Below are 24933 nucleotides of genomic sequence, written 5' to 3' on the forward strand. Positions count from 1 at the left end.
CTTTTCCTCCGCCTCCTCTCGCGACATGCCTGCATTGGCCGGTCAGGTGTGTCCCTTGTTCCTTAACCAGATCTTTTTTTTTTTTTTTTTTTTTTTTTAATAATAACGTGCGCTGTTCTCTGACTGGACACTAAAGCAAAAGATTATTCAAGTATTTCCGCTGTAAAAGACCTCGTTTCTTTCTCTCTCCACCAACACCACCACCACCACCACCACCCTGCTGCACCTTTGAAGGCAGCGGAGACAGGGAGATAGATGAGAGAAAGAGAGAGAGGGAGAGAGAGAGAGAAGGAGGGAGGGAGGGGGTGAGAGAAGCGACGGCTGCAGAGGAAGCGCCAGGAGCTGGTCTTTTCTGTTCCGCGAGCGCAGGCAGGCAGCAGGGAGGCAGTCTGGTCTGGTGTATGCATGTGCGCGCGCGGCTGCAGTCGGCGGGGAAGATGCTTGTGCTTGTTGCTCGCCGGACGGAGAGAGGCGACGGCGAAGATAGAATGACTTCCCAGCGCAGCTAACAATCAACTCCAGAGAGAAATCTATAAGAAAACCCCAACTTTTTACGCCTTTTACGCAAACCTGGTATGACACTTTTACGCGCGGCTTTTTCGTTTTTTCTTCTTTTTTTGGTTTGATTGTTGAGTTGGCTGCGTGCATAGGCCGGTTTGTCCTATGCTTGTGACTCAGCAGCAGCAGAAGAAGAAGCGGCTCACCTGGACCGGAGTGCACGTGCCACGCTCCCTCATGTTTCCTCAACTGCGCGCTGCACAGGGAGACAATCAGCGCAGCGGCAGCAGCGAGGGTCGGAGAAGCCCGTGCAAGCCTCCTCCTCTTGTGCTCTTGTGCTTCATCTTCTTGGATTGAGAGAGAGGGAAGGAGAGAGGGGCCAATACACAAGCTCCCCTTTCTTTCTATCTTTCTTTCTTTCTTTCATTTGGACTTGTTGATAAATATTTTTGAACGAAAGGAAACGCATAAGAGAAGAATAAGGGAATTTATCAAGATAGTACAGGAGGGAAGACGAGAAAAAGCACCATCATTGGATTTTGAACGGAGCGGGGCATGTGGATATTGGCTCTTATCTTTTCCCAGTGCATCCTGAATGGTAGGTGTATATGTTTTGTTTTTAATGCAACTTTCAACTTTTAATAAAGTGCACGCAGAAAAAGATCTAAATGGGGTTTTGTGAAGGCGAAGATGCAGGTCCTGCTGGTGCTGGAGATGCGCGCAGGAGCAGGCTGTTGCTATGTCCTGACAGAAGCAGTGGAGAGATTTTCAGGGGGAGGGGGGAAGGGGGGTAACAGTTGCGTTAACCTTCATATAGCACGAGAATAGCGAGCTTTGACCACCTGTGCCTTTTAAACATCAGCTATTATGAACCTGGGTTTGAGTTTGTCCAAATGGACACATTCCGAGTGACTGCTGTGGATTGATAGGTGCAGCTAACGATGCACTCCAAACTAAATATTTCAAATATCTCGTTTTATATGGCATTTCATTTGAGTTTGATTAAATGCCTGTTATATCCGCTGCAGGCCTCAGCACACATGCACTCGCCTTGATTCGTAGTAGCTCTGATTAAGGCTTGTTTATTCACTGCACTGCACCGGGCCTCAGCCTTCCTCCATTTTCTTTAGATCATTTGTTAATTTTAACTTTTATAAAATAAAACTATTGATTTGATTTGATTTTACTTGGATGAAAAATATGACTATTTCAGGTTTTTGTCCTGGCACATTTGCATGTTGACGTGGTGTAATCTGCATTTCTTAGCCTTAATCTTTAATCTTTCAATCCATCTGTATTCTAATGTAAGAAAAAAACACTTGGATCGATTCAAACAATTTATTTACAGTAAATTAAAGTGAAATTTTAATTCTCAAATCATTCCCTGAGATCAAATTTGTGATAAGAAAAAATGTGCTTCTACAGCCCTGAATCCCAGATTAAAGATGCAAAATGCTCATTATTTTAGGTTTAATCAGAAAACAGTGCAAAATATTGAACATTTGAACATAAACCATAGCAGTTTCATCGAGTATCTTGTGGAGAAAAACACAAAATAGGTTGGCTGTGCTTTTTATGGCTCTTCACCCGCCATATTAGAAGCGCAGACATGGAGTCATTTTGGATTGGGGAGGGAAAAAAACAACAACAGACCTATCCTTATCTCTTCAGACCAGCTCTCACCCTTTCAAAATACCCAAAGTCGGTTCCACAAAAGAGAAATTTCATTGTAACGTTTTCTGTGTTGTCTTTTAGGAAGCGACTGTAGCAAGGGTGTGTGTTGGAGGGGGGCAACGGGGAGGACAGGGGGCTTATAGGGTGGAGGGTTGGATGTGTGCGCGTATGGGAGGGCAGATAGCAAGAACATTGGGGTATTTTAGATATCGAACGCTCTATAGGGCTTATACGAGGGTTCGAAGGATCATACTGGACAAGAGAAAAGTGCAGGGTGCAAGCAAACATGTCAAGAAGGAAAACCATTTTGTGTCTGAATGAAAGCTGTGGTTGGATATAAGGCGGATGCACTAGCTAATAAAAAAAAAAAAAATTGAAATCATGGTTATATCAAAGCGTTACGATTTCTTAAGGGCTCGCTGATGTCCATTTGAAATCCCCCCTGGTGCACATCCTAGCGTTAGCCTGTTTTGTTGCTCGCGTGCACCACTCTTCCAGTCTCTTTGGCGTTGCAAAATGGCTGCTGCTTCTGCTGCTACACACATCCTACATGGAAACTTTGAATGGCAGCGTAGCCACTTGTATTTGTGATGAATGCTATGCTAGGCTTTTCTCCTCATCGCTGCTGATGCAAAACCACCGGCCGTGGCGGTTCATTTCTCTCTGACCCTTTCCTATTGATCTCAAACATACACATATTGGTTTGTGGGGGGGGGGGGGATTATGACAGATTTCAGTTTTGCATTTTGCGTTTTGTGGTGAGTTTCTATGTGGTAAACAGAACAGGGAGTAGCTAAGTGTCGCTGAAAGGTACATGGAATAAAAGGCCTTGATTGTTGATCGGACAAAGTGTATTTTTTGCAGTGCACTTATGTTTTAATGAATAGAGATGGGAGAGATTAGCCGTAATAGGCTCCCATCAGAATAGAACATTGTGCACCTCTTGTGGACTGTGTTGCTTCCTGAAATAAAGGCTTTTAGGGCTCTGGTCCGGTGCGGTGCGGGCTGCTAAGGTGGTCTCTATGGAGACATGGGTAATGAGTGCTGCAGTGTTGGACTGAGCAACTCTGCGCTCCATTCAGGTGACCCTGGAAATACATTGGATACATCTGAGCGCCCACACTTACAAATAGGAAGCGGGTTTATGTTGCAAATTATTTTCAGACGCTTTTTGGTTCCTACTTACATATATTTTACAGTTTCCTCATACCTAGCTCTTGTGATGCACTGGGCATTTTTCAATAGCACTATAGTCCGAACCCCATTTTGTTCTGAATTGCCAATTTGAGCACACATTTGCGAGCTCGTGGAGGCTCGTGGAGGCTCGTGGAGATAAACAATCGACAGTGAAATCTGCTGGAGAGTTCACTTCAGCGGTGCTTGAGCTCTTAAAGTGCTCTTGCAAAAGTGTCTATTAAAAACCTAAATGGAAACGCAACAACACAGAGCTAGTTATGAAGAGAGGAAATTGGGGGAATGGCATAATATTTTTGCTCAGCTGTGCCAGCAGGGTGAATCTGACACATGCTCAATTGGACACTAATAAGCTGTGTAAATACATACAGCCCGAGCGCCTCAGTTGGCATTTAATATCATTCTGCACCAGGGTATTTTTAGCGTTTGGGATTGGGATGACGAGGGGCTGCCGGAGAAAAGGCACATGAACATCATCAGATGTGAAATGTTTTGGATCCGAGCTGTGATAATCATAAGAATTAAATTATTTGATGTTTTTTTTTAAGACAGTAGAATTTTTGTGTAAAATTTTATGAACATCAGATTAGATTAGATTGTAGGTGTTTGGTAAATTTGGTAAAGTTGTCACCTTTTTGTCAAGTTGAATTGTTTTGTAGCAACCTTTAAAAACAACATTGCAGAGATTACATAATGTATTATCAAATCCTCCCTGTTTTATTTTTCTTATGGTGCAACATTCTTTTCCTCTTAACTTCCATTGCTGGTTTTGTTTCTTATTAGCTCCAGTCAAACCCGTATTAGCTGAAGTGTAGGTCATGGGGTAAAGTAGGTCTGTTTGTAACGCACTCTTTTGGTTTACATCTGTCACTTCACATATACCAGGCAGAGATGAGACGGTCACACCAACAGAGCCCAGCCCCTCAGTCTCCTATTAAGATCAGCACCAGTCAACACAATGTGGGACAGCCATGTTTATATGGGCCTTAACAATGGGTGGCAGGGTTGATCCATGGACAGACTTACCTCAGTGGTTCCCAACTGAAACCTGCAGTCAGTTGTACAGTACTGGTATTTTAGTTGAACAGATTCCATTCACTCCCTCTTTTAATCCAGATTTGGGACTGAGAAAAATAATTGTAATGGGAACTATTGTCTGTAGATTCTGTGTACTATATTGTCAGAGAGGAACCCCAGTTAGAAAACCATCCATCCAATCTTTTTTCTTCCACTTATCCACTTCCTCCAGCCCCCAACTTGTTCCTCTCAGCTGTGGTGGAGCAGCGGCTCTACTTTGAGCTCCTCCCATGTAACTGAGCTCCTCATTCTATCTCTAAGGGAGCGCCCAGACACCTACAGAGGAAACTCATTTTGACTGCCTCTTTAAACCACTATGTTTTGTCTTTGTTTTTTTACACAGGCCTAGATATCATTCTGGAATAAACAATTTAATTAGGTCAAATGCATTTCTTTTCTCCAGACATTTCTGTGGTCGCCTAAGCACCGTCCAGTTTTATCTAAGACTAACATAGCTTAATTATGAAGAAACTACAAAAACGTCACATTCATACATTCTCTTTACTTTCATACATCTGATATTTTTGTACATGTTCAAATATTTCACTCTCATCGCCTGATTCAGTTTCTTATTACAGTTCCAAACCATATCATGTCCCTTGTATTCTGTCTCTTGCGTTCATCGCCTTCTCTGTTTGCATTTCCAGCGACTTGAGAGCAGAGCATATGCTAATGGCTGCACATTGAACTGTTAAAGGTTGTATTTAACCCAGGCCAGAGTGCTTAAGGAGATGATAGTGGGTAGTGAGGCAGAAAAAGCGGAGGAAGAGCGAGCGAGGGGAGACACACATGGAGCAGGCTACTGTTGTTATGGCGCTGTATCTAACGCTCTCACAACCACATCACATCAGGCTGGGCCCTCATGCATACAAGAATACTGGATTTACCACACACACGAAAAATACACTGACAAAGCTTTGGTCTTTAAAGGGGATTACAGATTATAGACTTTTAAGAACATTTAATGGTTTTCCTTCATTAGTTTACTCAAAGTTTGAGTAATTTTGACATGTCTAGATTTGAGGCTCGAGTGCTCAGAAAATCACTTTTCACCTACCCCGTATCTCCGCCCACTTCTCTGCACTCTAAAATTGCGGCGCAGTGGTGAGGATATAAATTCTCTTTCCTAACTGACTTAAGGGGAGACAGGTTAATAGGAACAGATCTTACATTTAGATTTAGATCAATTTGAAACGTATTCTGTATTTTAATCACATAAATGTAAGAAAAAAACGTATTGCAAGTTTTTCATCATGTAATGTTTTCATATAAAAATAAGGCATTTTATGTGTAAAAAAGATCATTTTTGGGGCATTTCAAACAGAATCAAGAAAAGAGCCAGGTTTTCACTTCTTTTTTTGACATATTAGCTATTAAAAATATACAGAAGGGATTTTGGATCTTATTTATTATTTGTGTAAACTAGATCTGACTGAACATTTGCCTAAAACTTCAATTTTTGCCCATTTTTTTTGGAGTTAAGACTTGAATCAAAATCCTTCTGTGCAATCGGTCAAAATCTTGTTAAATACAAGTTTGTAGTTTGGTGTGTGTAGGCGCTGTTTTAAGGGCTGATCCTTATGTCTTTATGGTAGGAAATGCATTTTGCGAAAACGACGTTTGACGTTACAGCCATAGAGTTATATGGGTCATTGTAAGTTGATTAAATTAAATATTAAATAATAATGTTGTTGTTTTCACATGAAAGCCTGTATGGTAAGTGACTAAACTGACCAAAAAAAGACAAAATTAAACAAAAAAAAAGAGTTTTGCCTGTAGTGCCTCCTCTTAGTGTCTTGTATAGTTGAATGGTGCATATTGGCCTTAGTGTTTTGTAACAGGCTCACTGGGTTGGTTAGTATCATCACATGTTCAGTAGTGGGTTAATGCAGAGGCTACAGGTTCTTTTTGCTCATTGTCTGACACTAATAAGTCCGTGTATGCTAACAGTTTGTAGCTCTTGTAAAATGACGGCTGTATCTTTGTTCTACAGGGCGTAGGTTTGCTGGCCTGGTTTTGGAATCAGTATGGAGGTTAAAAACAAAAGAATAAATGCACTGGAAATGTAAGCTAATAATTCAATTTATGACAAAAAAAAATCTGCTCACAGATTTTTCAGAATTCAGTAAATCCTTTTATATCTGTGGTAGTCCATCTTGAGTACAGGTGGATAAAAATGCACACTTCTATATATAGTTTGTTGATGTTCTTTGTACATTTTTACTTCAAACTGCTTTAGTATTTGAAATAAAAACCCTGAACCGTTTTGTCATTTCTGTTAACCCAAGCAGAAACGCAGAAGTCGCCATTTTTGTCCTCCCCGTGGCTAACTCTGGATGTATTCATTAGCCTTCTCCATGCTGCCTGGATTAGCATTCTGTTTGCAGCCTCTAAATGTGTTACATTTTCAGAGATTGGGGCAAATGTTGTATTAAAAGTCTGTGGCCCGTGGCTGTCCCTGGCGTCTGAGCTCTATCAGGCCTGCCCCTGCACTGATTATGCTAATTGCTGTTTGATCATATGATTAAATTATAATTCCATTAATCCCGGGCACTAAATGCTCTGAATGTGTGGCTGTTGTTTGCAGAAGCCCCGTAAAGCTACTGCATATGACAGGTTTTCATGTTTTTCTAATTATGACTTGGTTTGTAGTGAGATAGTGAGATAGTACCTGTGCTAAATGTTTACTGTTGAAGGGCAGTTCACAGAAAAGAAATGTACAAAAATACAGGAAGTAGATGCGAGTTCAAAAACATCAAAGTTCCATCCAAAATATAGGAACAATTTACAAGCGAGGAACACATTTTTTCAGTTTTGGTTCTTACAATATGGTCGCTCTGGGTGACACCTGTATGTAAATTGTAATATAAGGCAGTGTCCAGCAGTAATCTGACCAGGACTGAATGAATGAGCAGCGAAACGTCTTCTCTCACTTTTTGTCCAGCTGATAGACTTGCATTTTTCTTATATTATGGATCATACCTGGATGACTGAGACAAAAATAGTAATACGACAATATAGTATGATCTTAACCAAAGAAACGATGAAGAAAGCAGAAAGAAAAGACAGAGTTTTATTCAAATATTAACCATAATTATTACAACTAGCGGAAGTGTAGTCTAAGCCGTCACCTGCTGTTTAAGTAGACGGTGATGCACGTGGCTGGTGATCATAGGAAACAGAATGAATATGGGGGGGCCCTGGGCTGAGCGTGTGCAGATGGAGTGCAGCTTTAATGTACACTGGTGCCATTTTCTCAGCCATCGTCTGTCTGTTAGTCTCGATTGAGCGTGGATCCATCATAGTGATTTATTACAGCAGTGTATAGACAGGCTCATCGGGCTAAATAATGAGGCCTCGTTCACAGACCTATTCAGAGGATTAGGTTTCATCACGGCGGAGTTTGCGTCTCGTCTGCAAAAAAGATTGTATTGTTCAAGATTAAATAATATAAGAACTCTCTGGTTTTTAAAGTTTTTATTCTTAACACAATTTGCAGATGATTGGACTTAATTGCACGAAATTTATTTGATAAAACGGCCAGTGATGGAAGAAGTACTCAGTTTTGTCAAAGTAAAAGTCTCACATACTCATGGAAATATACTGAAGTGAAAATATTAAAGTACCTGTTTAAAAATGTACTAAAAGAGTAAAAAGTCAAAGTATTTCGCACATATTTTGAGATCTAATAAAGCTTCAAATGTAGTGATTTTGATTAAACACAACACAAATTCAAAACTGCTTCAAAAATCTTTCAAAAATCAGGAAAAACTCTTTAAAATTAGTATCTTTCTATATTTCCCATTACGTGTTAATAGAAGAAAATACGCCATTTGAATAAAACCATTGTGTTTCTATTTTTCACTCCATACTGTCTTCTCTGTGTAATATTAAAAGGTCTAAAATCCTTGTGTGCATATAGCTTGCACTGATCCCCATGCCTAATCGTCCCTCCCCTTGTGTTTGCTTAGCTGAAATAAGGCCCGCACTCTCTCCTGCAGTGGGGTTACTCAAGATGAAAACGTCTTGGCTCTGAGGCAAATGGAGGATGTGGAGGGGAGGGATGAGAGGAGAAGGGGAAGGGGAGGTAAAGGGGTAAGAGGGGGAGGGGCAGAGTCAGGGAGTGGGCGTAAGAGAAAGGGGTGGGGGTTAGGTGGGGGGCTGGTGATGTATTTGGAGGCACCGGAGAGGAGAGGAGAGAGGAGAGGATGCTGCAAGCGCAAAAAGGCTGCGGCGTCTGACCCACAATCCCATTTATTTAACCCCCTGGATGTAGGTTTACCCTCCACTTGCACTGCTTTGCGTATTCTGTCTTCTATTGCGACAGTTCTAGTTCGTAGTTGTGGTAATTTTACTTTAAGAACAACAGAAATATGAAAGAAAAGTGTCCACTGATCTGAAGGTGGGCGGTTTGAATCCCGCTGTCGATGTAAACATTATCGGTTGAGCGATCAGACGCAGTGACCCACATGTTGACGATGCGATTCCAGCTCCCACAGATGAATGCTGGCGTTGTGTCCTTGGGCAACACACTTAACCACCTCGCCCCCAGTGTCTGCGTACACTGCTGTATGAATGTGTGAGTGCTTCCTTGTTATAAAGCGCTTTGAGTTCCTTGCTATGTAAAAATATGACCATCTACAATTTACCAAGGTGTTTTTGAGAAAGGTTTCGAAAAAGAAGACGAGATTTTTTTTTTTTGCAGGGCCTTCGGAAGTACGCACTAGTTTGTTCTATTTTCCATACTGACTTCTAAATGCTCCACACAGTGTCCTAACCTGTTCTACCTATACCTCTCTATATGGCCTTATGGAGCTATTATTATGCCGTCTATAGGCGCTGACTCTGCTATGGGCTGTAAGTATGGAGATGATCTGTGGGCTGTCAGTCTTCTGCTAATCTGTGTGTCCCTGACTGTGTTCACCTGCGCCTTAGCTCCTTCTCCTCCCACTCTGTCAGGACAAATCCACTCCTCACTTCTGGAGTAGTTGTCGTCTGTAATAGCCTTATATAAGCAGCTCTGTTGTACTGTACTGACTAATGCGTTCAGGTTGTGCATTCACATTTATATTCGGGCTGGAGGGTTAAGGGGAAAAATATAGGGCTGAACGATTTGGGAAAAAGTATCTAATTGCAATGCCGGTTTATGTTTTAATGCAGAATAAGACGGGAGGTTTAGTTTGTGGAGAAAATCAGCCTTTACGATTTGCTAATAGCGTCAATTCAGACTGCGATGATTTGATTTTGATTCATCTTGCAGCCCTAAATTAACACTTTGATGATCCACAAGTGAGATGACTTGGATACAGTAGCTCACATATACAAATAATACATGTTAATAAAACTCAAATAATTAAATAAGCAAAAATAGTAAAGATTTGTGTTGAATAAGGCTCAAATATACAGATTTATATGTACAAGTAGCATATATAGTACATCTAAACTTGATCTAGGCTGTATACATAATATTCGGGATAGAAAGAAACAGTGAAAAGGTGAAATAGTGACTTGGTATGACATAGGCTCATCTATTGGGGTTTCTGTTTTGATTGTAAGATTCTGTTCAAACTTTTTAAAACACATTCAGGGAGGAGCATTAACATTTTAGAGAAGACTGGAATCTGAAATGCTAAATCCCATGTATTTCCGAACATGTTTGTAGTGGTCAATACTGGGAAGTAACCGAATACATGCGCCGAAAATACGTATTCTGAATAATTATTTTGAGAAACTGTATTCTGGTATGGTTACTTTTTATTTGGTGGTATTCAGAATACAGCTACTTTCCTAAATGAAAAGGAATATGTGGTGGTATTTCATTATGCAGTTTTAGTTTTGAATTGCACAGTAGCTCTTACAATGCGTGTGTGTAATTTTTCATCTCTAATTAAGACTAAATTGATGCATAACAACAAAAATTAAGTCGTTTGTAATCATATGTCATATTTTTACACTATGATATATGCAGCTCTGTGTAAAAGTATTGCAAGTATTCAGAATGAGTACTCTGATTGACTCATGTAACGGAAGACTTTACAGAATACACTTAAATTCGGGTATTCATTGTATTCAAGTATTCTCCCCATCACTGTCTATAGTACAGGATGAGCTTTTTTTCTTTTTACATAATAAAACTGGATAATTTTCTTGTTTGCAAAGTAAGTTAAGTCCTTCCGATTTTGTTTACGTCTCTTCGTTTGGATTGCGATATAACTCCCAGGCCTAGACGCTGCTTCACACTTCTACATCCATGTGGAATCTGATCAGACGATGCTACGCCGGGTGCACGCTGTCATTTCCGTGCTGTGTCACTTAGACCGGCTAATGGAGCATTATGAATCTCTCGTGTGGCCGTTTCCCCTCTCCTCTCCTCTGTGGATCTGTGGATGTGCCTATGCAGATTAACCTCATAGCGTTAGCACATGCACGGCCTTGTTTACTCCCCCTCCTCCCCCTCCTCTCCTCCTCTCCTCCCTCCTCCTCCCCGCTCCAGTCACTGTCATGTGTTGATTTGTAGCCCGTAGTCCGTTTGCTCTGGTGATGTAACTGATTATAGTCTTGAGTGTGCCCAGGACTCCCCCCTCCTGTTGGCGCGCATTTAAATGAGCGTTTATATGCATGAAGCGGGCCACTCCAGCGCCTCTCGTGTGGCCCTGGAGAGCTGACATCAGAGCGGGTCTCATTGGTTTTACATAGCGCCGCGCCACTCTCAGTTCCACATTATTCATGAGAGCAAATTGGGAAGAGCAGATTTGTAGGATGAGAGGTTGTCAGTCTTTAGGGCAAACTGGGTATTGCCCGAGGGCACGGCGACGGGGGCAGGTCTGTGGACTCGGGCTCTGTCACGATGAGAACGTCCTGTAATTTATGCTCAGTCCAACCTTAAAGCCACACTGTGTAACTTTCCTGAGGGATCCAACCACATCAGCATCAGAAGAAGTTGCAGAATTCACAACCTAGAAACTTGCTTCGATGTTATGGTGCAACAATGAAATAATAATAATAATAATAATAATAATAATAATAATAATACTTATAATAATAATAATACATAAATAAATAAATATAAACTATGATGCATGCATTAAAAATAAGGTAAATAAAAATCAAAAATAACACTTGCTTCTCTCGATGTAGCTGTGATCGCTTTGCCTGGAATCTTTCACAGTATGGCATTAAACGTATCTCGAATATAATTATTAAGTTACAGGTGTTTCTATATATAAATGCTATTATTATGAACGTGGTCGCCTTTCCACAGATCTAACGTGTAACTTGGCCTGAGCGCATCATTTCACTTGTTTTGATGAATGGAGACAAGCAGGTGGCATACACGTTACAAGATACACATACAATATGCAGTGTATCTTTAGTTTTTTTTGTGTGTGGACTTGATCTCCTTGACGATGAGACAGTCCTGTCCTCTGCACAGTCCAGCTTTGATTACCCAGACTTCCGCTCTGACCCAGGCTGCACCGTGACCTACAGTTTTAAAATACATCCAAACAACATCTGTGATCTCCTGATTGTTTTGAATATTAGTTTAATAGATTATTTTTTCAGACTATGGTTTGTTTTTGTCCGAGAAAATGGGAAGATCAGATGAACCTCACTGGACAGTTTTAAATATGGGTTGTTCTTTTGGTGCAGTGTAGGTGAGAGTTAGGCCTGTCACCATAACACATTTTGAAGTGTGATATAGTACATATAGACGATAAATGATAATATTGAAACTAATTTATGCCACTGAATCAACAACCCAAGAGCAGATTTATACCATAAAAACTATTATAAATCGTAAAATAGTTTGCATCTGTAACGAGTCATAGAAGTTATTAATTCAACCTTCTACATTTCAAATCTTATCATATAACCAAAAAATAGCCAAAATTTCCTAGTAGTGCAAAGAAAAAGTACACACGATAAACCCCCAAAAATTATTGTTTCATCTTTCAAATACTGACCAATATATTTATTATGTGTAATTATTGTGACAGGTCTAGCGAGAGTTAGATTTTTCCTGCTATTTGCCTGGTTTAGAATTGGTTAAAGCTGAACTGTGTAACTTTTTCCAATGGAGAACCTGCCATCTGCTCATCGCCATGGTTATGTTATTGTTTCGCCTTGAATGTTATGGAATGAACTCAATTACAGGTGTTTTTATTGCACGAAAATACATTGAGTAACATAGATGCTTACTGTGAGCGTGGTCGCCTCTCCACAGTTCTAACCTGTAACTTAGCCTGGTAATCGTTCCTTTTTGCCATGGAGATAGATAGGTTTAATGTCATACTATGGAAATTTTGGATAAAGTTGGACCTGGTTTAAAAGAGATTCATTCTGGTTCACATTTGGCCCCTTTGTTTCGTTGTATTAGTTCCAGGGGTTAGTTCCTCACAATAAGAAACTGTGGAAGCCTTTGGTCTTTTGGCTCCATAAACAGTGAGACACTAGACACTTGCTCTAAAACTGCATTTAATAAGACAATGTTTCAGACATAAATGGACCTTCTGCTCGATGTTGACAAATCCAGGCTTTACAACAACACAATACAAACGATTATTGTAGATTATGTGGATTAAAATACATATAAATTAATCAAAGGATCAGTATTTTGGTTCTATGATCAAGCACTGGTTGTTTTAAGATAGTTTGCATCTGAAATGATAATAAAATAAGAGTTAATATCCACATACTTGTACTGTACCTATTTCCAATGGTGGAACATGGCAAACTAAAAGTAGTAAAGTACTGTACTTCACTACTTCACTACATTTGAGAGCTGTATCTGTACTTTCTACTCCACTTCATTTTTGAACTGGACTGAAAAGTAAAAGTATTTTTTTATCATAGTATGAGACATGCTGAAAAGGCTGAAGGATTTATTTTTAGTATGTTCATAATTTGAGCAAAGAAAAATATACAAATAAAAAACAATATTCAGTTGTTTCTATTGAGCAGCACAAATCTTTATCAAAATGACTACACCTGAAGCCTTATAACACCTCAAAGTCTGTGCAAAATACTTTAACTTTTTACTCTTTAAGTATATTTTTAAACGGGTATTTTAATACTTAAGTTGATTTTTTTCATGTGAGTATTTTTTTGCTTTTGAGTTCTTCCACCGCTCCCTATTTCTTTCTTGTTAGGTCTTGTTCTGTTATAGTTTTTTGTATGGTATTTTCTGAGATGACGTTTTTATTTTTATCTAGTATTCTGTGAATCTTCAGCTGTAATCACTAGGGCTGAACAATTTGGGAAAAATATCTGCTTGTGATTTTTCTGATGAGCTTTGCGGTTGCGATCAGGATTCTGTTCAAAGTTCAATCTTTAAATAGATCCAAAAACAAATGACTGAAAAGACTGAAATATGAACAGACAAAATAATGCATGAATCACATTAGAACATGCGTATACAGATCTTAAACGTCCTATATTACACAAAATTAATTCCCGTGAGCTTTAGGCCATGTTATAGTGCCTGGAGTTGTTTTGTTTCATTCACACATGTTTGAATAATCCTTTAGTCTGTCTACATCTCCGAAGCTCAAAATGCTCTGTTCAAACTTGTGATGCCATGAAGCAGTATTTTTCAAGTCAATAGCTCCTTTTACCTTTTTTTTCAATAGAGAGTTGCAATTCCAAGGTCTGAAATGATCCAAATGATTCTAGTGAAGGTGTGTGGAGTCTAAAAACACAGTGGAGCACTTCCTGTATTAACACATGACATCACAATGTGGAACAGAATATTTTCTGTTTGAGAGAAGAACTCAGCCTAAATATGCAGATATGTTTGTGATGAGGAAACAACATTACAACAGAGATCAAAAAATGGCATAATTGTGTACATTCAAATTGCAATTTCGATTTGATTGCGATTAATCTCACCGCCCCAATAACAACTATAAACAGACAAGTAAAGATGAAACATAAGGCCTTTTTGCACAGACACTGAAGCAGGAAGTTCTGCAGTGTGACAAAGGCCGCAGTGTGTTGTAGGGATGAGACAATAAACAAAAATATCGTTTATCATGATAAAAACGGTCATCAGTAATTGTGGGGCATTTTATATAATCATGAGAATCACCACCATTATCAACAGAATGTGCAGAACAAACTACTTCTCCCTGATGATTTTCTCTAGATCACAGCTGTTTAAATATGGAACCTATTCATAATATTAAAATTATAATCATTCATATCCAGAACATTTTTAAACTGTTAGAAAATTAGTATGGTATAATCGTTAATCGCAATTTTTTTGGCCATGATAATCACCAAGTTCACACCAAGTTTCAATATTGTCCCATGCCTATTGTGTTGTCAGAAAACCCAAGCTTAACACCACAGTGATGTGTGCTCGATGAAAGGAGCTGGGTGGAGGTAAATACAGCTTGAACAAAGAGCGTCTAACACATCAGAGGCCTAACGCACACACTAATGCATAGGCCACTTATGCTGTGTACATAGGGCTTGTATTGATCAGACGTTTACTTAAATAAATTGCCTGGTGATGTGGAAGAGACCAGTGATGGGCTTTGACAGAGCAGCTCCTGCATCGCCAGCCAGGTTTCAGATGAGCAGTTTTCAGGTTTGGTCAAAGAAATAGTGGGGTATTTAAAGGGCCGATGTTATTCTATTCTCTAATCTATGTTATAATGTTGTTTCCTCATCAAAAACATACATGGAGAGTCAGTTTTGTATAATATAGGACCTTTAATAATGTAATAATATCTTGCAGTATAGGTAAGGCTGTCCCTGTAGTTGTAGGTTAGTACCACTAGGCCAGCAACCAGGAGTTTGAATCCAACTCCCACAAGTTCATATATATTTTTTGCTGTATATATGTGCAACAATGGCATTGCATTGGTGCATAGGAGATTAGTTGCTTGATGTTGACCATTTGGAATGACCAAAGGAAAAACTCAGCAAGATCATGACTAGAGATGGGAGTTGTTTTGAAAAATTAATAATATCACCATTTTTTGGAGATGCTCCCAATTACAATATAAAGTATATTGTCTGTAATTCAAATTAGTTTAAAAGGCTGCAAAAAGAGCTGATTGAAAATAAAAAATAACAACTTGCAATGTAATCTTCCAAACAACCATATAAGATGATGTTTCACTGCACTTTTGTGGTTAAATTTACAGCTTTTTTTTTTTTTTTTAACGATATTTGAAACTCAACCAAATGGGAAATGGTATATGGCTGCATTTTTATACAGCACTTTTCCACCTTCAAGGCACTCAAAACGCTTTACATCAAGAACTCCAACCACCAACCTTCGGATCCAAAAGAGAGCAAAATTTTGAAGGACTGACAAAATATCATCTGAATATCAGCTTTGGAATATAGGAAAAAACTAAAACAACAAGAGAAATATTCATCTTTGTCAATACTTTCCACCTCTAATCATGTCCATTTCATTAACACATCACTCGAGCGTTGTTCTCCTTGTGTAATGGTGCGATTTCGGAGCCCTCTCTGTCTGTAGACCCATCAGAGGTCCAGACATTACACTCCCCCTCCTCCACTCCCCTCCTCTGCCCTACCCTTGACCGAAGTGTGTCTGCTGCCCTTGAGATCGCAAAGGCGGGGAGCGTTATACTGCGTAACCTACCATCCTCCATCCCAACTCCTCACCCAGGGCTGCCCCAATACAAGCTGACACCTGGGGCAGTGCCAAGCAGAGCAGGACACTGGGAACAGGGAACACCCACCCTTCACTCCACCCGCCCAACGGGACCCCCCCCCGCCTTTGGGCCCTCTCCTGTCAGCGCCGCTAAAACCTACAACATAGAAAAAGGCATTTATTATACATGTGTGTCATTCATAATTGAACAATATCACTTTTTCCTCTTTGTGGTTCGGATCATGGGAAACAGATGTTGATTAAGACTGCTCTGGTACAGTCTGGCATTTACGGGATATAGGGCAGGTATTGTTAACAAATATAGTTTCTTTCCTATAACATCTCTAGAATGACCTTTGACCCTTATGTTTGATTTACAATGTAGGCCTATTGCGAGATGTTTTCCTCAGTTCGTTAAAGAAGGTTTTCCATTTGGCACATTTTGTTAGCACATAGCATTAGCATTCCTCTTCATCCCGTCAATTATCTAAATAAATGTTTTGAATATATGAAGGGTCACATTTTTATCTAGCGCTTTTCCAAGGTTCTCAAAGCACTTTACATCAAAGAACTACTCACCCATTTACACAACAATGTCCACAGAGGGCGGTTAAGTGTCTTGCCCAAGGACACAGTGACAGCATTAATCTGTGGGAGCTGGAATCGCACGTCGAGAGTGGGATTCTGGTTGGGGTCTACTGTCTGCTTGTCTCAATGAACATGTTACTGCTTCTATAGTGTTCCGCTGCATGGCATTAAATTTATCTATCTCGTACTTAGTGAATTACAGGAGTTTTTGACGCTCAAAAGGATCCCTCAAAAAACATGCATTATTACTGTGAGTGGACTCGCCTCTCCACAGATCTGACCTGTAAAATGGACTGGCAGTGTCACCCACATGCTTACCGGATAGATGAGTTTTAATGCCGTACTGTGAAGTATTCCAGGCAAAGCAAATCTCCATGGAGACAAGCAGGTGGGGGATCTTCCACCAGAAAAGTTGCACAGTGCACCTTTAAACATTTTAAAACATAACCGTCTGCCTCACCCAAATTCATTTTTTCATACAATGCAGTTCTTGTTCTTGTTCTGATTCTTCTCCTTCTCCTGTTCTTCTTTTTTTTCTGATTCTTCTTATTCTTCTTCTTCTCTTCTTCTTCTGATTCTTCTTATTATTCTGATTCTTCTGATTCTTTTGATTCTTCTTCTTCTTATGATTCTTCTTCTCTTATGATTCTTCTTCTTATGATTCTTCCACTGAGTCTTCTTCTCTTCTGAGTCTTCTTCTCTTCTGAGTCTTCTTCTGATTCGTCTGATTCTTCTTCTGATTCGTCTGACTCTTCTGATTCTTCTTCTGATTTTTCTTCTTCTTCTTTTTTATTATTATTTTTCCATATCCAGAGCTCATGTACACTACCACAGTCCTTCTCCTCTCCTCTCTTTAATAGATTGGACAGCGTGCCCTTGTTTCTTCTGTTGAAACCATAAATTGAAATTCTCCGTTGTGCATTTGCAAGTGTTAAATCTGTATTGGACGACAGCTGTTAATGAGACGATTATTCAGCGGCGTGAACACAAACAGCACCTCCCACGGTCTGTGTCTCGCAGCCAGCCTGATGAATCCAGCCTCGTTTGTTACATCTTGTTCCTGTGTTAGACGGTATTAATATCAACTTCATCTAATTTTGTACAGTTGAAGGTAGTGGAACAATTTTTTTTTTTATGTTTTGAGTATCGCAGTGGCTTGTTGGGTTGGCCTATTTATGGCGGTATAATAGATCTGAAGGATTTTAAAAAGGTGAAACTATGAGTTGAAGACTTAAGACTGTATAAGTTTAGCAATATGATGGAATATGTGTGCTTAGTTAGAAGTTTTAACAAGAATGTCCAACTTCCTTGAATCAACCACATATTTTTGATAATAACTTTTGAAAATTGTATTTAGTTGTAATACAGAAACATTTAGTCCTTCTTATATCCTACATAGTTTTACATTTTGACAACAAATTTCCAGTATTGCACATAGGGCCAGGTGATATGGAAAAAATACAAATAAATAAATAAAATAAAAATAAACGTTGCATTAATAATAATAATAATAATAATAATAATAATAATAATAATAATAATAATGTGATTTATTTGATTTTCTGAATAATGCCAGAAAAATCCACATTTAAAGTTTGGAATGAATTTGTGCAATATATTAAACCTAATACAGCACTGCGCACATGAAAGACACAGGGAAGGAGACACTGGACTCTTAGTCAAACTGCAGATTAAAGTTAAAACTTGTGAAAGACGAAGACACGTGAGGAGACATAAAGAGACTGTGGCCCTGACTCAGAGCTTCAACCAAAGATCAGATCGCGATGCATCGACCTTTCAGTCTTTCAGTTTTTAGCACAGCCCTAATCACATTTCATACAAACATTCTCGTAAAGTTATTAATGGTTAAAAATGTCTCTATAAAACTATATTCAAACCAAAAAATAAACAATGTGCTATTTTTAGAAAGCATTTGTCTGTAATTATTTCTTAAAGACCCTTGGAGCTGGAAACACATTCAAGCAAATTAACAAATAGAAAATTGTTTAGATAAAAAGATTAAGACTTCTTTTTAATAGGTTTTTATGTGTTTACAACAGGGACGTGAAAAGTATCAAAAATCAGAAACTAATCGATACTAAAACTAACGTTGAAACTAAACACTCATTTGAGCAAGTATTGATACGGCAAAAACTCATATTAAGAGGACAAAATTTGAGCTTTCTTAAACAGTTTTGGTATTTTTAGTTATTTTGAGCTTTATCAGAACAAATACAAGACTTAAAAATGTATATAAAATGGCATTCTATTGTTGTATCATTGTTTTGTATTATTATTGGCATCGAGCACTGAGTGAATTCTTTGGTATCGAACACTAATTTACACATTTACTACAGGCACATGTCTCCAGATGTTGAACCCTGTTTGTCTCTTCTCTGCACTGAAAAATAAATGCTTTTGTACCAAATCTCCCAGAGCTGTGCAGATGTGGGAGGCCATCAGGCTTTCTCATGTGAAGGACGCAGCCACCCAGAAACCACGGTAACGGTGCAATGGAATAGTGGGGTGCACTCAATATTTGATGAGTTATGGAAGAGCAGATAGACAAAAGCACTTATGAAGACTTATCCGGTTCATTCATTGGGAACAAGGGCTGATTCTGATATAGTGTTTTTGTGTGATTGTTGCTTTTGCGGGGTGAACATTTTTTGGAAAAGTTGTTTTGATTCGAACCACCGCCCTTTAGATCAATGGACAAACGCCAAGTGAGCCACTTTCGCCCCATCAATCTTCACTTCTATTAATTTACCTGCCTCTAGTTGCTGTTAGAATACGCAATATAAAACTAGTCAAGCATAAAAACACTTGTTCATCTCTACATCTTGTAAATATAATGTAGAATTTATGCAGATGACAGCAGCCAATCAGTGTTTGTTTTGTGCGCTGTGTGTGAGTGTGAAATATGGGGCGTCAGGCTGGTCCCTGCTGCTCACAACAGATGCTGCGGCTTTAAAACACATCTGAGAAAAGCAGTGACAAGCTGTTTGTACGATTACACTGCACTGAATGGAGAGAACGAGGAGAAGTTGTTCCGATGCCATTCTGGGTTGTCGAGATCGCAGAGGAGATACGACTAAACGATTTGGGGGAAAATATCGAATCGCAATTTTTCTAACAGGCATTGACAAAAACACACAAGCAGTTTTTATGCAGGATAGAGCATAATCTGAATATTTTGTCATTTTTAGAATGAATAATGGTACTGTACTTCAAAACTATTGCATGCTAATGGATAATGCTAATATCACTAACACATGTTTTATTTATGTGGGGCCTATAAGTCTTACATGATATGTAGTCTTAATGTGTACTATATTCAGCACAGTTCTGTACAGTTATCCAAACACTCTCTGTATTATCTACCAATGTGGTTTGTTACGTGATGAAAATTCTGTCATAATACAAGTAAGAAACTAGGCCAGTTGTTTCAAAATTTTAATTCCACTTGTTTGGGGGCCTAATTAGTGTTTTTTTAATACCATAGTGAAAAACAGTTTTGTATATTAGTAAAAATGCTGCAAAATTAGCTGATTAAATATGGAAAAATCTGAACAAGAGAATAAAGTGATATTTCTTCAGTGTTATTATTAGTTATTTTTAAGTTTGTTTTCATATTTGTCTGATACTTACATACATACATTTAAAGTCATGTTTTAGCATATTTTTGATATCGAAATGCAAAAAATGTATTTGTCCATATGGTCGACTTCTGTAGATGGAGAACGTGCTCCTGTTACATTGGGAAGGGCATCAGATACAAAATAATAATTGTTGAGGCACTGTTGGATCGATGGAGGCAGCATTAATCCCCTTGTCTAAATGAGCATCATCTTTCATTATATTATATTAATCTGGGATGAAGATATTATTAACCAGTAAATGTGCCATAGTACTACTTTACATCTACTGAGCGTTGCTGAAGTATGCATGTGTAAAGTGGCGAATTAATCAATTTTGTTACTTAAGGAAAAGTACCGATACAGAGATAAAAAGTTATTCAAGTAAAAGTAAAAATATCTCATGAAAAAAATCTATGTAAATAAAAGTATTGAAGTACTAGTAATTTATGAGCAAAAAGTAAAAATATTTCACTTAAAGTGTTAAATGTAGTGATATTGATTTAAAATACCTATTTTGGTTCACAGTAGCAGTAAGAATCCATTTCTGAAGTTTTCTTATGAATTTTGTGTATTTATTTTTATTTTGCTCAAAGCTGAAGGTTGAACTCAAAAACATTTGTCAGGATGTTACCACGAACATGGTAAAAATAACCCCTCAAGTCATATGAAAAGTACTTTTTACTTTTCAGTCCAGTTCAGAAATGTAGTGGACTAGAAAGTACAGAAACCTGCTCTCAAACGTAGGGAAGTAAAACTAAAAATTATTCACTATAAAATGTTCCTAAGTAAAGTGCAGATACCTAAAAATTCTTGTCAAGTACAGTACTTTCCTACTTGTACCTCGTTACCTTCCTGCTTGTGTAATTATGCATGTGGACAGGCTCTTTACTCTTGTCACATTTTTTATTTATTGGCATGTGACACTTTAGTTCCTCTTGTCATCGCTCAAACTCCCAAATGCCTCATGTTTTGAAGTGAGTTAAAGATCATGTTTCCAGATCAATAAGGATGTCTTCACTGCTGACCATCACAGTCGTCTCTCTCTGCTCCTCGTGGATCAGACCTACAGGGCTTTAGCTGTCGACAGGTACAAGTGTCATGTCTTCAGCTCCTCCGGCCGGCTCTTCTGAGTGCCACACGTGTGAAGTGACTCGGGCTCTTGTGCGATGTGCACAAACATGTGTCCCGGCTCTGTTTGTTTGTGCTAACAGGTTGGTCGAGCGCTGGGTGGAAGGAGCCGGTGATTTGAGTGCGCTCATTAGGAATTTATGAAGCGCTAAAATGTTTGGTCTCCGGGGAGCGGGGATTGGCAGCTGTCGCACATGGAGGCGGAAGGCAAAGAGGGGACAGAGGAGAGAGGCACGAGAGGAGAGGGTTACTCTGGGTTACAGTTGGTTACTGTGGGTTATGCTGGATTACAGTGGATTGTACTGGGTTACACCGGGTAACAGGGTTATGATGGATTACTGTGGGTTACACTGGGTTACCCTGGTTTACAGTGAATTACAGTATGTTGAACTGGGTTACACTGGGTTACAGTAGGTAACCCTGGAATGCAGTGGTCTGCAGTGGGTTACACTGGGTTACAGTGGGTTACCTTGGGTTACCATGGTGTACACTGGGTTGCAGTGGGTTACATTGGGTTAAGCAGTTTACTTTATGGCACTGGACCTGATTTTTCTGTCTTCAAAACATGAAAAACACTAATGAACTCACTGTGGTGCATAATTAGGATGATAGAAATGCAAAAGGTAAAATGTGTTAAACTGGTTGTGCGTTTCACAACTTTCAGAGCCATTTTTCTTTTTTCTTTTTTTTTTTAATCTTTATTTATACAGGGAGAGCCCAATGAGAACACACAGGCTGTCATTTTTATGGGCACCCTGTTTAAAATACAGAACAATACAAACAAACAAAACAAATAACTACATAAAGCAATTCAAAACATTAAAAAAGAGGTACAAACAACAACTAGCATGCAAGCAGCACACTTCTTGATTCACAAAAGATAAAACATTTTATAAACCAATGCAGACAGCCACTGTAACAGAGCAGATGTAAGCTGCATTGGTGCAGTTGTCTGGTATTTTGAAGTGATAAGTTCACTTGTAATTGTCCTTTTGGCAGATGATTGGGAATAAAACGTATGCATTTTCCAGAGCATTTTATTTGGTTGCAGAAAGACCTAAGTGGGCGGGTTTAAAAATGGTTATAATGTCATATAAACTGTTTAGCATTTTAAATATGAAAGTATGATGACCATAGACTGCCAAATACAAAATGTAGCATTCATTCAAAAGTATTCTGACACTTAAGTATGACAAATGCATTTACCGCTAGTGACTCTTTTGTTTATTTTTTATATAATTTTTGGCTATTGCTACTCGTTCAACACGCTGTTACATAAACATGGCAGAGCTTGCTAATTACGTTCCTTTTTTACCTTTATCCTGAGCTCTACTGTAGAAGTAACAAGTCTATACCATAAAGTAAATGAGTAGTTGTGTACATTAAACCAGTCTTCCTCCCTTGTGTCTCTGGGCCTCTGCCAACATGCTCGTCCTGGCTGGGTGCCTGCAGTGTGGACCTCCATTACAAATGAGAGTTGCACTGTCAGTTTCATCTCACTGAGGACCCTAGTGTCTGGAAACATCATCACTTTACATTGTTGAGCTTCGTTAGACCAAACCAGGGAACAACTACACACGATACAATGAGTGCTCTCTGGATTTTAGAAGCAATTTGACCAATATGAAACTCCTAATTATGAGAACACAAACTGGAACGCTCTTGTATTAGCCAAATGTAGCAGTGATATATGAAGTATTACAGATTAGATATCATTGAGGTTACAGAGCCGTGTAATTCTGATTAAATCTTATGTAAATGTGCCTGCCGGGAGAATGTATGGATTTTTGGCTACTGGTTCAATAATTTATACAGTAATGTACATAGGAAAGATTACAGCGATCCGTTAAACCATCTCAGTGCACTGTGTCCTCATATTCTGCCAAAATATACATAATCCTTGCTGTCGAACTACAACCCTGTACTACAACTACAAGTCTGTATATATGTATGTCAATTATAATGTACAAAAGGAATGGGAACTAAAATAACTGCTTCCAATGGGTCAGTTTAAATGAATGCTAAAAGGGTTGGAAATTAAATCTGTGTTTTCAACAGTAGTGGAAGAAGTACTCCATTTTGTTACTTAAGTAAAAGTACAAATACCGGGGCAAAAAATACTCCAGTAAAAGTGTCACATGATAAAATCTACTTAAGTAAAAGTATTAAAGTACCTTTTAAAAAATGTACTTAAAGAGTAAGAAGCGTTTTGTGTATAGACTGTGTGTAGTATAAAGCTTCAAATGTGGTGATTTTGATAAAGATTTGTGCATTGTTTTGTTCAATAGAAACAAATTATTTTTTTTCAAGCTGTTTTTATTTGCTCAAATTATGAATGTGTTCAAAATAAACCCTCAGCTTTTTCAGTAGGTCTCAAACAATAATACAAAAAGTACAAAAAAAAATACTGCAGAAAGTGCACATATCTGCTTTCAAATGTAATGAAGTAAAAGTAAAAATATCCTCTTTAAAATCTACTTAAGTAAAGTACAGATACCTAGAACTTTACAACTTTTACTTCTTTACATTCCACCACTGGTTTTGAAACAGTTTTGAGCTAACAAATGTGTGTAGTAATGTTAACGGGACTAGTTAAATAAAGGTTATAAATAAAATAAAGTATATAAATTTTTACATTAATACACATATTTTTGGAAATACTGTAATAATTGCCATAGCCATTAGCAAAAAAAATAAATTAAATCTTGCATAAAAGTTCTCAAAATAGTGCCATGTGACTGAAACCCGTGTATAACATCTACTGCACTGACAAACTCATTTACATTTCATTTATTTCATTTGAATCTTGTTTTATTCAGCATATCTAACCTTTTGTGTTCTTCTCTCTCTGCAGTTTTCTGTGAAGATCTTCGTTCCAGCTTATATTTTGTCAATGCATCTGTGCAAGAGGTAGTGTTCGCCAGCACCACAGGGACGTCGGTGCCCTGTCCCGCTGCAGGAGCGCCCCCTGTCTCTCTGCGCTGGTACCTGGCCACCGGCGAGGAGATCTACGACGTGCCAGGGATCCGCCATGTGCACCCCAATGGCACCCTCCAGATCTTCCACATCCCCCCTTCCAGCTTCAGCAAACTCATCCACGACAACACCTACTACTGCACAGCGGAGAACCCCTCAGGGAGAATCAGGAGCCAAGATGTCCACATTAAGGCCGGTCAGTGCCTGTTCTGTATTTTAGTCAAAGAGATGTACTAATCATAGAGTGTATATATAAATGGACATAGCTAAACTGCTAGTCGCCACATTCCGTATAGAAAGTGATCATGGTCGCACTTCCGGCTCCATCGACTCTGGCGCCAATTCACTTTACATTAATAAACTGTGGCCCTGTTCTCTGTAGCAGCTGTCAGGTTACCGGTAATCATTTTAGTCTTAAAAATGTTCGTATTACCCCGCTCTACATGATCCTGCTATTTTAATTTTGCTATTGTGTCCGTAACTCAAGATATGAACATTAATACAGTAATAAAAGACAACAAC

The 24933-nt window shown here is 38.8% G+C and overlaps 1 protein-coding gene across 2 annotated transcripts in view; it reads left to right on the plus strand.

The window, feature by feature from the left end:
• The first annotated feature begins 348 nt into the window (after nucleotides 1-348).
• The window catches only part of dscama (Down syndrome cell adhesion molecule a), a 113126-nt gene continuing 88541 nt past the window's right edge, over nucleotides 349-24933 (plus strand). For both annotated transcript variants that reach the window (XM_033978197.2, XM_033978198.2), the window contains exons 1-2: nucleotides 349-1096; nucleotides 24290-24607. In XM_033978197.2, the coding sequence (XP_033834088.1) occupies nucleotides 1054-1096; nucleotides 24290-24607 (361 nt within the window). In that variant the 5' untranslated portion in view covers nucleotides 349-1053. The remainder of the gene's footprint in view (nucleotides 1097-24289; nucleotides 24608-24933) is intronic.

Source organism: Periophthalmus magnuspinnatus, chromosome 14, assembly GCF_009829125.3.
Source record: "Periophthalmus magnuspinnatus isolate fPerMag1 chromosome 14, fPerMag1.2.pri, whole genome shotgun sequence".
Classification (NCBI taxonomy): Eukaryota; Metazoa; Chordata; class Actinopteri; order Gobiiformes; family Gobiidae; genus Periophthalmus; species Periophthalmus magnuspinnatus.